The 16,005-nt window shown below is 37.7% G+C and overlaps 1 protein-coding gene across 1 annotated transcript; it reads left to right on the top strand.

Moving 5' to 3' along the window:
• Positions 1–4,748: 4,748 nt before the first annotated feature.
• On the top strand, positions 4,749–14,109 carry LOC124413317 (UDP-glucosyltransferase 2-like). Its single transcript, XM_046893825.1, has 7 exons — positions 4,749–5,078; positions 6,070–6,336; positions 8,491–8,689; positions 10,238–10,414; positions 11,508–11,825; positions 12,873–13,101; positions 13,275–14,109. The coding sequence occupies exons 1-7, from the start codon at positions 4,836–4,838 to the stop codon at positions 13,417–13,419; spliced, it is 1,578 nt and encodes a 525-aa protein (XP_046749781.1). The 5' UTR covers positions 4,749–4,835; the 3' UTR covers positions 13,420–14,109.
• Positions 14,110–16,005: the final 1,896 nt, after the last annotated feature.

Genomic DNA, 16,005 nt, shown 5'->3' with positions numbered 1-16,005 from the left:
TAATGTATGTAGATTTGACGAGTGGTAAAACAGAGCGTTTAAATTACTGCAGTGAACCTTGAAATTGGCTACTTACGCTTATTCTTATAATCATTGTATGTACACGTGGAAAAGCCAGTTTATTATTTAACAATTAATCGTTCCGACGATAAGTTATTGCTGGATTATTGTGCTTTCAATGTTATAGTCGTTTCGTCAAAGACTTATCCTGACAAAGTTATTCTTCGCTGCGATTGTACTGTCAATTAGTTATCTATAATAGTGTACACTGTTAAAAATGTTGGTAAATTTACTACACAAAAGTCTAGCTGAATAAAAAAATTCGTGTTTAAAGTGAAAAAGTGAATTGCTAAGAATTCTCAATTTGCAATAAAATTTTGTCATTTTTGCTTAACTTGGTCGGAGAAACGCAAAAGCGTATTTTGAATTTATTTAATTATCTAGTAAAAGTATTATATTTGTAAATTTACTATACATTTGCTGCACGATATTTGAAATTTACTAAACGTAGTTACGGTGTTGGTTAAGAAAAAATAATAATGTGGGTTTTTTAATGGATCTAAAATTCGTCTTCGTCGATTTTAGCAATAAATGATTAACATTAATCATACACCCGTTATAGATCTATTTTTTTCATCATCCGTTAAATTTCCAACCCATAATTGTAAAAATAATACCAAGATTTATTAAAATTACGACACTAATACGGAGTAAATTTACGATAATGTTACAGTAAATTCAAAAGATTATTTTTTTAAGAATGCTTGAAACAAGTAAAGTAAATTTACTCTTCGGCAAAAGGATAAAGTTTCTATTACAATTACAGTAAATTTACAACAAACATTTTTAACATTGTAATCAGAATTTATAGCACAGAGATAAAGTATGTATACGTGACGTGAAAATTTTATTATAAGAAAAAAATTTTCAACCTCTGTTGGTGACAATGAGTTACAAGATCATTATCATATCACGACAAATGATGTAAATTTATTTAAATGCGTCGTTAGAAATTTTTAATGCGCAATATTCAAATAATCGATTTTGTATCTATTGTCCTCACAAGTCTGAGACTCAAACAAAAAAAAATCACTATTACCGTAGAAAAGACTACGGATATCACCTGCGACAGTATAATTTTATTCCTGATTATCGAATTTGTCAATTGCCGAGTACTACGATGTATATCAATCGATATAATATGAAGAATCTACAACGAAATGTCAATGAAACCAAAAATAGAATGTAAAACGTCCATCCCAGTACTTACTTAAAGTTATTTAATTTTGCATATCATTCGAGGGTGCGTATAATATGCAGTATTATAATCCACTTATACGATATAGTTTTCAGATTAAACTGTATTAACGTTCAAGGATGACTTGGAACTTTTGACGAGTGATGTATAATGCATAACGGGGCGATATTCTCATCAAAGTATATATCTATATATTATATGTATATACAATATCGTGTATAAACAAATATACACATATATATTATATTTGAAGACATTATACACACACATAATAAATATATATACATATATATACACATTTAAAAACTGTGCATTTCTCGTCCTTTGATATGCGAGCCTCAAACCCTCGTTCCATATACTTAAACTCTTCTTTACACAACTTTAATGTACATACTATACTGCAGCTGGTTACGTAATCGATACCATCGAATCGTCAGAATGCAAGGAGATTACCGATCAATCGACTCCAGATAAGGTGCAGCGTAGTCGAGCATGGATATATAGGTATTTGTGTGTACCTGTGCGATCGCAGTCGACACAGCTGATCGAGTGGATCGGTGGGCCGCGGGCAAACTTTCTAAAATTTTTGACGAAATTGTTTCAGTAGGTCCATAATTTACGAGACCGGTGCAGGTTATACGTACACAACGGTGGTCATTTGCATACCGACTGTTTGGAAATCAATTTTGCGAATCACTGCAAGGTCGCCACCGCGTTTCAATCCCGAAATTATACGTGACTCGATCCTGCAGCATGCAATTACGTGCAAAGATCACGTGTGATTTCAGAGTTGAACGATATTTGCAGCACCGATCCTGCAGATGATCTCGTAACCGAAATTTTTATACTAAAATACTACTCGACTCATCGAAGTTGCACGAATGAAGTCACCGGCGCCAGCTTCGATCAACTTTCCTCTTCGGTGTATGTAAAGTTGCTCGGCAACCTTTTCCGTTTCTCGGAATCGATCGCGGTTGTAGGTACGTACGTAAGACTTATAAAATCAGAATTACTACGCGAAGCCACGATCACGGCTGAGAGAAGAAAGAAATAATCATAATACGTGTAGCAAAACAGTCGATAAGAAAAATCCAAGATGGCTGCATCTGAAACCGTCACTTGCGATTTGATTTCGGCTCTAGGATGATCTCCAGCATTCAACAATTGCTGAAAACCGTTTCACACCCGACAAGATTATGGCAAGAATATTTCAATACCGATTTCCCCTCTACTGAGAAATCTTAAGACTTCAGCCAGTATAAGCGAGATCGGACTCTCGATGAAAGGTAGGTTATGGACTGCAGCTGTAATGAATGAGAGTGCAGAGAAAAAATCGAGCCTCTCACGTCGAGCACATTCCCCGTGTTCAAGGCTCTAGAAGCTTAAACTCGTCGGCACATACGGCACCACGTGACTGCTGGTACTACGTGCATGCAGACGGCGGTCATAGTTGACGGAAGTATCCACACGTACTTGAAATTCGAGAATCGCGATGATGACTCCGCTAGAAACTTAACGGTCCAGGAGCCTGTATAGCTCGGTAACGGATAAATTCGTGTCAAACTTTTTACCACTTGTGACTTGCGTATAATGTGCCTACATTGTAGTCGTCATCGTGTCGAGTTGTGTCGGGTTTCTCGCACTATTTTACACGTGTATCTACTCTTTTTGGACTCATCGGATGATCGTTCGAGCATATAACATTCGTTGTACTTGAACGTACAGCGTTGAAATCTCCAGCGCGATAATTCTACATTAACACCGGTGTGCGCAGCCAGCTGAAGTTACACAAAAATAAAGAAAAACTTACAACAGCCGAGTTTTTCAGCCGTCCATCGAACCCGACGAGTATCCTCTGCGTCATTCCGTTAGAGAGGAAAAAAGAAAACACGAATACCTACGCGAATAATTTGTACTATCGAGTTTAATCTCCTTCCTGCCGGCTGTACAATCCAATTGCTTAATAATTTAATTACAAAACGAGTGAAGTCAAGATAAAAAAAAAACACAAGTAGAAAGAATGAAGAAAAAAGTAGTTGCAAGGGGAACTTATCTGCAGTCATACGTGACTCAATTTCACTCGGCCTACTCAGAACGAGTTGACTCCGTGATACACATAAATTTTTCACGATTCTCGTTTTTCTCTTTCACTCATTCCAGAATACGAGTATTACGGTAATAGTCATAACGGGTCGGGTTACTGCAGTTAGAAAGACAAATTACGGTGAGGGAAACCACCACGTGCGCAAGCAAAGCAGTTATATAGCAATAATTTGTCACCGAGTCCGCAATGCAGTTATCGCTTGAACATGGATGTCCAGAAAGAGAGTCCATCCATATTGATGCGAGATGGTCATGGAAAGAAACAAGACACGTGTGAACTGGCTGTATAAGTAGGCACACACGCGTTATGAATATTCATGAGAACAATAATTAATAACCATTTTCAAAAGGTCGATCTCCACCCCGCAGCTGTAATGCATATATAACCGTATATACAGAAGTGCGCACATCGCGTGAGCTCTTTCAGTAAGAAGACACCTCGTGGTGGAATAATGGATCGAGGCACTTGTCAAGCTCGGAACGATGTATATACATATGCCAAGAACTATAAATGAAATCGAAACGCGTGTAGGTGATCAAGTATAATCTAGTATTGCAAGCGCGTCATCGCCAAGCGGTGTTCACCTGACGGTTGCGAGGAACCAGGACCAGGTCAGGGGGGCCTGAAGAACCACCGAAGGTGGGGTTAACTCTCTCTTGGACTCAACTGATAATGAAACTGCTGGCCAGTCACACTTTCACGCTCGCCGCGATTTGAACTTTTCGCTTGTAACCGCGAAACAGACGAAACATCCATACGCGTTTATACTTATTCGTGTATACCTGATTTTTTTTCCTTATTCTTGTAATTCGTCTTCTTCCACAGATATAATAGACGGACAAAAAGAAACGGTTCGAGTGTAATATACAATTGCTTTCGCGTATTTTTCAACACATCGAAACTAAACTATATATACACACGTTTTCCGAAAAGTTAATGAAATCACAACCGTGATAAAAAGTAGACATCAATCTACATCCCCAATCGACTTATTTGCGCGCGATTAATAACCGTGAGTGAAGTTATGTGCTTGTTTGTTTGTAACGGTACAAGGTGGTGATGAACCCGACTGCGGGTCATTAGTCTAACAAAAAAAGCAAAAAGAAACGAATAAAAAAACTATACCAACAACGCTGGTGTAAACACAGGGATGAATCATTAAATGGTTACTAGAACACAGTGCCGAGCAGTGGAACCAGCAACGATACACACAAATCCACGGAAAACTTGCTCCGCTCGATTTCTTCTGCAGTGACAAGTTTGGATCCTAAAAAATCTGCTGCCCAAACTCAATTAGTCGAAAAAATAACAAAACGAACATCAGCATTCCGCAGTGGTTTACATCCCTCAGGATAACGGAAGGCGTGGAAGGGAAATCCACGTTTACGGACTCTGTTGGAGAGTCGAGAGTGCTTAACTTCAACTTTATGACTTTGAAGCTTGTTGGTTCAAAGTTCAACCTTGCCGCTGATCATGGGGCGTGAACTTGTTCACCTGTTGATGGCCTGTCTGCACTTAGTTTACTCTTTCCCGCAACCAGCGGCTAGCTACAATGTCTTGTTGGCCACGATGGGAGGCACCAAGTCCCACACGGTACCGTTCGTAGCCCTTGGTACTATTCTGAAGGAAAGAGGACACAACGTAACCCTTTTCAGCGCGTTCACCGGCCCCGCGGCAAATAACGCATTGCGCGAATTTGTGCCCCCCGTTTTAGAGGTGCGTAAATCTCTAGGCTAATTGTAAGATCTAAGCCTATCCTGATAGATCCTCCTTTGAAGCCAAATCCAGCAAGGGCAAAGCAAGAGGGATTTCATCCTTCGCCTGCAGTTAATGCGAATTTCCGTTCGTTATTTGCATGGACTTTGGTTTTCTCTTCCAAGTCATTTTCAAAACCACGCGGAAAGTCGAAATTTACTGTTTTAACGTTTACAGATATCACGAGTACACGAAACGTTGTGTTATGTGCTCTGGAGAAACTTTGAACTAATAATTATTTCCCGTTGGAATACTCGTTGCTTTCCCTATATATGTTATCGGCATGTGGCAACAATACTAATTCCATGAGTATTTCTTCACAGTTTTGATTTGCAACGCGTTAATAACGAACAAAAGTCAAACACTATGTACGTCGTGAAATAAGATAATAAAGAAATTTCGCTTAGGAAAATGTGTCTATCAGGAAAAGCACGTTTGACTTAATCGAATCGTGCTTTATTTAAATAATTTGTCGATATTAGAATAACGGACAAATGACGACACAGGTGCGTGCCTTCTGCACGCATTTATAAATTCCGTGGTGAATTAGCCAATCGGTAATCACCGACAAACCTGCAGGCAGAAATGCATACCTACACGATGTATGTACAAAACGTGTTTAACCACCGATTGACATTTGGCTCGAGAAACAAAGTGTTGCTTAATTCAGCATCGAGAGTCTGTGCAACACTCAGCAAGTCGTATATACCGTGCAAAATAGAGTTTCGTCGATATTACATTTGCCACCCTTATCGAAAGTTTGAAAAATATTGTAATAATGCATCAGGCTTTTACGCAACATTGCGTCGAATCAATTTCACGGTTAAGAATTTCCAAAGAAAGAAAATAACGGAGATATTCAATCGACGGTTATACACTGGCCGTAGGAGAAAGATTAAATAGACCGAAACACTTTACGATCTAATGTGAAGAAATTTTCTTTTTTTCTAAGGCCTACGTCGGCAATTACACTGCCGAATGGGACCTGGTGGGATCAAGATTCCGGAACGAGCTTCCGCTCTCACCCTGGGACGCGATGAGGTACGGATGGGAAGCCTGCGAAGCGCTCCTGCAGGACGAGACGTCGCTTAACTCCCTCAGGAAGCCGGAAGGAGATCCAAGAGCTCGATGGCACGTCGCGGTGCTTGACGGGACTTATCCGGAATGTTTACTGGCGATTCTGCACAAGGAGAACGTGCCAACGATCATGCTGAACACAGTGAGAATATTTTATTGACATATTTACCCGGCCTTGAACCTCGTCATTTGCTGCAACGGGATCTTCGCAGACATTTTCTATTTGTACAGTGTCGGATATGAGGTGACAAACCCTCGATTCGTCGTTGTACGTGAAAATGTTTCACAAAGTTTTGCTTTCTAGAGGCGTTGTTAGTCCAATATTTCAATCGAGTTTATCTAATAATTAACACAATATATTTCTTACCGTAAGTATTTAACATTATAAATAAGTCGAATGAATATCCCAAGCAAAACATTGTGCTGTTTATATTTTTTTGTACTATAAACTGTTGCACGTGAACTACCTTGTTCGTATAAATATTTTGATACCATTTTTTATTTTTTTAACCATTCTATTCTTGAAGGACTGTACGAACGTCTCAATTACAATAGATTATAAAACTTTTCCGGTAGTATAAAATTTGCGTAAATGTTTTACAAACGTTTTAAAAATATTCTCACTCATAGTCTTTTTATATTCGTGTGATAAGATATTTTCATCATACTTCTGTGCATAGAAACTTTATTTTTGAATACGATCACAACATTTTAGGGAGCACACACGTTTGTGAATGGTGAAAAATAAAAAACGATTCTTTTAACGAGGCTCTTTGATGCCTAAACTTCAATTAAACTAATCAAATGCAAAAGTTAATCGAATCTATCTCTGCAGCGATATTCCATTCCTGCGTGAAGTGAAATACATCTTCGTTTAAACGACAGAGTCAAGGATGATTCATCAAAGCTTGTGTCACTGATTATCACAGCTGGACATCGTCGACGTCGCGTACAGTAAAAAAGTAACGTCGGTAATTTAAAGCGCAAACTGGCTTATGAATATTATGGATTATCACTGGTAAAAATTTAATTCACAATTTTCGAGTGATGAGAGTGACCAATTAGTTCAACTGCGGTCACTTTGTTCAGAATTTGAAAAGACTTTTTTATTCTGAACCAATTACCTTCAACTGACAATGAGTTTCGGGTGGACAGAAATTTTTTTGCATCGTGAAAGGGACTAATAACAGACTAGGTGATTTTTTTGTCCTTGGAAAAAATTTTCAAAGTTTCGATCTATTGCACCACTATTTGTATCTTCCTCGAATGATCTCCAAGCAATTATTCTTCGACGGAGTAAATTGATCGGTGATGAATAAAGATTTGTCGAATGGAATGAAAAGATGCTTGTTCTACACTCAGACACTGAATTAGTAAATGACAGAAACGATCGGTGGTAAAAATTTGGAAAAATAACAATGACCCGGCGTTTTTGATAGCTCGGGGAAAAATTTCAACAGCTAAATTGCAAGCAGGAAGATTGAAGCGTCATTAATAAGTGGCTGTATTCTGTAATATCGAGGAGACTAAAGCGAATAGTCTCATCTCTAACGCGACCTAATAACATTGGGATGACTCGGAAGTAAAACAGTGGCAGTAAATCACTGCACGGAAACGAGAAACCGAGAGTCCAAGAGATTGCTTAAACTTTTACGAGAGGGAACTCCAAACTTTCAACTCACACTCAAACAGTAATTCAAGACTTCAGGATAGTTTAGTTTCCGAGTTTGCATTACACTCTCTTTCGGAGATTGACTAAAATCGTCGTCATCGTAATGATTTAAGGATGAACATGCCGGGTGGTATCAGAGAAAAGGAACCCAATCTGCTTTACCGGTTGAGAGAGACTGAGAAAAAGGACTCGTGTCCATTGTACCGTGAATATAACATTGAATTTTCTTGTGCTTGCGTAACTGCATCGCGTGATATTTTTAACGAACACCATGAAACTGACAATGAATCCGTAAAGAAAGATGGTCTAAGCTTTTCATTTACTGCTTCGTGTAAAACTTTACAATCTATGCTTGAGATAATGGAATTTCATATCCCTACTTCATCTTATAATATTTATCCTCAAACATATCGATCGGTGTGTCGAGTGTTATTCAGTTTAATCTTCTACTTAATATAAGCATGTCTTGAGATTTTATCGATCCCAACTTATCCCCCCCCCCCCCCTAACCTTCGCATAAAATTACTGCTTTCTACAATGAATTTGCAGCGTTAAGAAATCAAATTGATAAATTCCGAAAACAGACATGTCGCATTATGACAAAAACGTTGTTTTATGATGCAGGTTGCCCTCTACACCGGATCCATAAGTCGACAGGGTAGCCCATCGCCGTGGTCAATCACACCATACTTTGGAAAGACATTCACCCAAGACATGAATTTCATACGGAGAATCGTCAACGTCGCCTGTTTGATGACCCTCGAGGTGATGCGATGGGTCATGATTACTGGCTACCTTCAACCTATTCTCAGGAAACAATTAGGTATGTTTTTCTGTCAAGAAGAACCGTTGCACTCTGCCAGGCAATTTTTTTCACAGAATATAACGTTGGAAACACAAAATAATGGAAGGAAAAAGAATTGTCAACAAGTTTAAAAAACATCGATGATCAAGCTTACGAGATATTTAAAAGTGACGTGACAAGCCCACTTTTTATGTTACACATCAAGAATTTTTCCAAAATAACCAAAACCGGGTAAAAATTGTTTGATAAAATATTTTTGTCTGCATTAAATTGCACGTAAATATTTCTCCTTGATTTTAATAATATTCAATGCACTTTTATAATTATTATATAATCCTTCCGAACAGGACTCTTGAGTATTTTTTGTAAAAACCTTACAAATCCCGTGAAACAATCTAGGAATTCTTGAACTATAAAAAATATTCCTCTCGTCACAAGTTTACAACATGTTTCACAACTGCTTCAAGGAAATAATTTCCTCCTTCCAATAATACAAGCTTAAAAATAACAATCAAGATAATCGTGTGTATTGTGTTATATATACAACTCTTGGTAAGAAAATTTTCCCACGTTATTCAATGGATTCTGTCACTAATGTGGACATTTGCTAATAACAGTCGTATTATAGTAATTACTGTGTACTATCATTCTTGGAGTAATTTTTCATTCTAATATTTCGCGGTGTAATTTATAACTGCACAGTAATTTGTTCGAGCTTTGTTTTCTTATAACCCAGAAAAATACCGGAAGTGAAGTGAAAGAGTGCATATAGTGTTACACCGACAATGATATACGTGTCCAACAGTAAAAAAGTAGAAAAACAAAACAGCTGTCCGAGATACTGTTACACTATAGCTACGAAAAAAACAGTGACAATGAAAACGTTCTTACTTTAACGAGTTCACCGGTCTTGAAAACAGGCGATGAAACTTAATCTCGGAGAAATTCTGAACATCATTCTAATGATCGAGGATTAGTCGGCGCGCGGCGGGCCGTTAAGAAGTTAAAAAGAAAGAAAAAAAACAACTGAAAAATTTCCCGTAATGTTATTTTGGTCAATAGTGGTAAATACGAACGAAACAACATCCATACTATACAGTAGAAATGAATCGGATCAAATTCGAATAACACAAGTTAGAAAATAACAATTTGAAAAAGGTTTTCTAATTACAACGTTAAAAATGATTGAGTTCTGGTGTTTTTGATCCGATTCTAATGTCGTTGGTTTATTTTTTTCCACCGTGAAAATTTCCAGAGATAAAAGGAAAAAAAAAATTACAAACAATAACACAAACACCACCTCATCAATTTCAATTCTGAAATCATAAAACATATCTGTTAAAATCTGTTGTTCGAATTCAATTAGAATCACGTCTATTACATAGTAAAAATATTGTTTTATTCAAGTTCATCGTCATTGGAAAATCTTTGGATGGTCCTCCATAATGGTGTGATAATGTCTGATGATAAACACGTGATCAATTATGCGGCGTGACCGAATCGGTGTGAATGAATGTTAACCGAAATGCTAACAAAGTTCACCTTTCTGTTCCGCACAAATTACAGGCGACGACGTCCCGGATGTCAGAGATTTGATAGCGGATGTACCATTGACGTTTCAAAACAGCCACTACACAGTCGCAGACTCCCTTCCCCATCTGCAAAACGTCGTGAACGTTGCATGTTTGCATTGCAGACCAGCAACGGAGCTCAGCACGGAACTGGAATTATTTCTACGAAGAGGTAAAATTAATACGATCGACGCACGTCATTCACTTTCATTCTCTAATTCACTCGAACAATTTTTCTCTCTCCTCCCTACATAATATATCTGTGTGTGAACGGATACAAATAAATTCGAAGAATGGAATCCCTGACTTTCTCTGCTCGCTTTTCTCTGCGATTCTCAATGTCGTTCTGATTTTCCGATAAATTTTTACATAAGTAGGTATACATATAAGTATACCCATGCTTCGTAACGTTTCACTCTGTCAATTGAATATTCATTCATGGATTAGATTTATCAGTTTGTATTCAATTACCGGAATTTAATTGAATAAAAAACAAGGTACCGTTATAATTTATAGTATAATATTTGTTACAATATAAAAAACCGAGTAAAATATCGTCTTACGGTTAATGAAAAGTAATTTCTGCTTCGTAATGTTTCGAGTTAACGATATAGATTTCTCTCCTGATACATTATAAAAAAAATCACTCTACTATCTACAAAATTTTCCTCGAATATAAATCAAAATTCGTAAAAGACGTTATATTTTTCTCAAGTAAAAACATGAATCTAACGGCGATTAAGTGTAGGTATATTATTATATCACACTCGTTTACGCGCGTGTAATTTACCGAGAAAAAAGGAAAAAAGAAAGAAAAAGAAAAAACTCTTCACCCGAGAGGTATTTTCCACCTGTACTACTTTCTTGGTCCGGGATGAACGTCCGTCTTACGTAAAGGCGATGACTGCAGGTGGCATCGAGGCCATTGATGACGCAACCGGCGTTCGTGGTTGGTCGTTGATTTCTTGATATCACACTCGTAACTCGTAACGAACGACGAAAGTTCTCGCAGGAGTAAAATCCCCGGTGCCATTCGGCATAATCGTCCTTCCATTAAGAAGGAAGCCCCGTTAAGGAACTTGCGGGAATTCGAGGCGGTAACTGAAGAGACGAAGAGGGTCCTCGAGCATTGAGAAGCATCAGGACCTCGGTAACGAGGCGGTAATGCGGCGTCTTCACCCCTCGCTAACATCCGCGAACAGGATCTCGAGACTCTAATTGTAAGAATCGAAAATAAGGGAGGCTCAAGAAGAATAATATTTCAGGTTTCATCTTCGTGTCGATGGGCTCCTCGGTGCACGCGGCTGGAATGCCTGACGCTCTTCGAGAAATCTTCATCGCCGCCTTCTCCACTCTACCCTACAATGTCGTGTGGAAGTGGGAGGGTGGGAAAATCGAAAACCTCCCCCCCAACGTCAGGATAGCCGCGTGGTGGCCTCAGCAGGAGTTGTTGGGCCACCCCAACCTCAAGGCCTTTGTATCTCACGGAGGACTTCTTTCCCTCCACGAAGCCGCCTTTCACGGGGCGCCGACTCTTGTACTTCCGGTATTCTGCGACCACGACGGAAACGCAGCGCAGGCTGGTCAGTATTTATTCTCTCTACTTTAACCCTTTTGGTCACACATTTTTCAACTCGATATTTCGGCCTGTATTTTGTTTACACGGTGCTTTTTCGTCTCGCTGCTTACGAATCTGATGGCAGAATTTGATTATTTATATGTATATCCAAGATGGCGAATCAAATATAGCGGATGTAAAATCGGAAACACTATAAAAATTCGGTGATTCTAGCCAGAACTTGTTACTAGGAGTTTTTTTTGAGGGGGGGGTTTATAACAAATAACAAAAATCATTTTCAGTTGTAAAGATATTGTGATGAGGCTAAAACGTGGACATTTTTTAAGTGTTACGTCAATTCTTGGTGAAGATGATAGACGTGTTGGTAAAAAAAAACAAAGTTCCATAAATATCGAAAGTGTGTGATGATTTGAAAGAAGTGGGATCGTAGCAAAGAGAATCCAATAATCCGTCTCCAAATTTGAAGTAAATCGGTCGAGCCGCTTTCGATGTATCGTGGCCATCGCTAAACATCTCACCAAAGAAAACGGCTGACGTTATTGGCAATTATAGTGCTAGCCGTTAATTGCTTGGATAAACAAAAAAGGATAAAGAACACGTGAATGAAGCTTGAACTTAAAAGTTTTTTAGTAAAACAAATCCAATCGAATTGAATAATTGAATTGAATTGGCTGTCAAGATATATAAATTCACAAATTTTTCACGTCTACTCGTTTCTATACTCCCTTAATTGATTCGTATCTTCGGTTTCTTGTCACCACTGTACAGAATTGATATTTTCTTCGACGAACAACAATAACAAGGTGACTGACGATGAATATGTATTATATATAACATATGTTCCAAATTCGTAAGCCTCAAGGTGTTACACCGCAGTCACGAATGATTACTAGTTACGTAAGAAGAAATAAATTCGTACTCATATCACCGCGAAACAGTCTCCATCACACTCTCTAAAATTCTTTTTTCGCGCGTACGACAAGGTATCGGCAAACTTTCATCGATATTGATACCCCCTTATTGTTATTGTCTGCTTTTCATTCTGAATCAGAGAAACAAGGCTACGCACTCTTGATGGACCTCGCCAGCATTTCGGCGACTGCACTTCGCGAGGGAATTCTAAAGGTCGCATCCCCAAAAAGCAATCCGTACAGAAAGGCCGCAATACAGAAGAGTATCCTGCTCAAGGACCTACCGATAAAACCTCAGGACTTGGCTACCTGGTGGGTAGAACACGTGGCGAAATACCGGGGAGCTGAACACGTGAAGAGTACGAGCAGGTGAGATATCCATATTTCTGCATTTCTGCAAGTCAGATTATTTGTTGCAGAAATTAAATCAGTCCGTGATTTCGAGGGTATCGATTATATTGTCATAGCTAATCGCGAGGCGATTGTGTGAATCCTTTACTTTTTCTTCAACTTTACAATCAACAATAAATTGTACCATACAGGCACATGACGACGATTCGTTACTATTCAATCGACGTAGCTGCGTTCTACCTGAGCCTCGTTTCGATCCTCGTTTACACCCTGAAGAAATTCACACTGAGATTGGTGGTGTCGAAGGGAAACGTCGCGAAGACGAAAATCGACTGATGACTAACCAAGGATTACTATATCCTAGTGAGAAGAGGAAAGAGACGATTAAGCTGGCAATGAACGAAAACGAAAGTGATCTGTGTCTACCGCAGACACTGTCACACGTGGATGTGTAAATAATAACATGTGTGTTCGTGTGCAGAATCGAAGTATAAGTTATTATAGGTACATGTATAATATATTCGGTTCACGATATTTTATTACCGATAGATTATATTGATTATAATGCCAACTCCGCCAGGCTTCTACATGTAATGTCTGTATAATTATAAACGGTCGTGAAAAGTGAGAGTGGAACCAAAACTTGGGCGTATTATGTAAGCATATATACACTCATACATATATAATACATATACATATATATACAACAATTTTGTATAAATTTTGCGGACGCAGTTAACGTGTATTGCATTCGTGCTGCGGCGAAGATTATTATTCTATAGTATCGGCATTGGAATGCGCAATATGCATTGAGAATAATACCGTAGCGAGAAAAGTGATCCGAATTTCACCGCTGCGTATAATAATAAGATATAACGTAGCGTACATGCTGCAAGAGAAGCTATTATATGTTGTAGAGGCAATGCAAGCCACTAATATCGGCGCTGTTCTTCTGCGCGTGTCGAACGTTGCGCTTTCTAACGCGGCAATAAAATTGTAAAGCGGTAGGTAGCCACTATGAATAAACAAATACGTGTGTACATACATACATACATACACACATATATACATATATATATATATATTTATATACTATATAGCATTTAAAATGTATACTGTACACATGTATTGCATTTTTCATAAATCAACGCGATGTGCCGAACGAAGCGCCGCACAGTCACGTTGCAATATATTACACATAATATTTCGTGTGTTGAATTTTGTTTTGGTTTTTTTTTTTTATATTGTTGTAAATTAGAAATAGGTATAATTTTTATTGAATGTTTTAGTGTAAGTAATTATAGTGACACACACACGCACACACACACACAAATGTGTTTAAAAGTCGAAAGTTTTCCAATAACATGACGTAACTTTATTTTATGTAGGCATACTGCAATATTCGCGTGTACATATGTATACTATATAGTATAGGAGTGGACGAAACTTGCGGATAAACGTTTGTATATATGTACATACATACGCGTGATCCTTGAGTGTAATACTTCAGCATTTTAATATCTTATAGCCTCTGCGAAGTTTCTGCAGTGAATAAGAAATTTGAAGTGAAGAAAAAAAAAAATTGTTATTTTGAAATTTTCTTGATTCTGTACTTACTATTTTGATTATTACTCTGTTTTTTCTCTTTCGCGGAGAGAATTTTGATTCGGTCATGCACAGCTAGATGTTTATTAAATGATTTTTATTACAAATTGTTTTAGTTTTAACTTGATTATATTGAAATATTTATTTATAAGTAGATCGTTGATAATAAATTTAGTGGAAAAATTACAGAACAAGTATTGATTTTCAATTACACAACCTCAGGTTTAAATTCGTCACATCTACCGAACGATATCAGAAATACGTCGGACATAAGGCTCAAGGCTAGATATTATGTAGTTGAACAATTATCAGCCGATCATTTCTGTTCGAACGATACCAACCACAAATAATAATTACATGAAGCAATAAAAGTGATCGGTATTTTTCTTTCTTAAATATTGCTACATAAATTCTTGATGTTATTTTCCAAAATTTTGTTACAAAATATAATTGTAAAATCAAACGAAGTTATTTATATATATTACTGTTTACAAGAATGTATTTTATGCTATTTCAAGGTACCATAAACGAGGACTAATAATATTCTATTATACCAAGTGTTTCCAAGTATATGACGTAGCATGTTGGGTTGCCTACCACCGAGGGGAACAAATATCGGTAATACAGAACTACCGAGTCATTATCACTTTAGTCAAGTCAAGTCATAAAATCACTTTAGCGTAACTCCGAAAGGCGTTCACTGAACCCTTCAACATGGGTTATGAACAACGAAAAAACTGCTTGGCCAAATCCAAGCTACTTAGAAACACGAGTAGTTCCAACTCATTGGCGAGAACGTCGAGCGTGCTACCAACCGTTAAGTCAGTAGGTCTGTATTACCGATATTTGTTCCCCTCGGTGATAGGCAAGCCAACTTACTGCAGCGTTTAATTGGTAATACCAGGTATAAATTACGTTACCACCTTCATTTCATTTTACAAAATACGACGAGTGGTTGGAATATTTATTATAGGCGTGATCAGCACGTTTGCTCTCGAGTTTATCATGAATTTCAATTTTTTCACAAGTTTGCTTGTCGCAAATAATATGTTAGCGCTGTTCAAATGTATATAAACGTGTAATGCGTATAGACACTGCACGTCGCATTCGTAAAGTTGTTTAAAAGCCTTGAGAATAATTGTAGGCGAGCTCGAAGAACAGTTCGACTTGAATACCATTATACTTTGTAAAATTTTTTTCACAAATCTATAAATAGCTAAACGATAAATGGCCGTTGTTCGTATCGAATGTTCAAAGGTACGAGAAGACTAAATAAATATAGACTATAATAAATAAATATAGAAGACCATGGAATTC

This window comes from Diprion similis, chromosome 12, assembly GCF_021155765.1.
Source record: "Diprion similis isolate iyDipSimi1 chromosome 12, iyDipSimi1.1, whole genome shotgun sequence".
NCBI classification, from domain to species: Eukaryota; Metazoa; Arthropoda; class Insecta; order Hymenoptera; family Diprionidae; genus Diprion; species Diprion similis.
The sequence above is the reverse complement of the archived record's forward strand: the minus strand, read 5'-3'. Positions and strand labels throughout refer to the sequence as shown.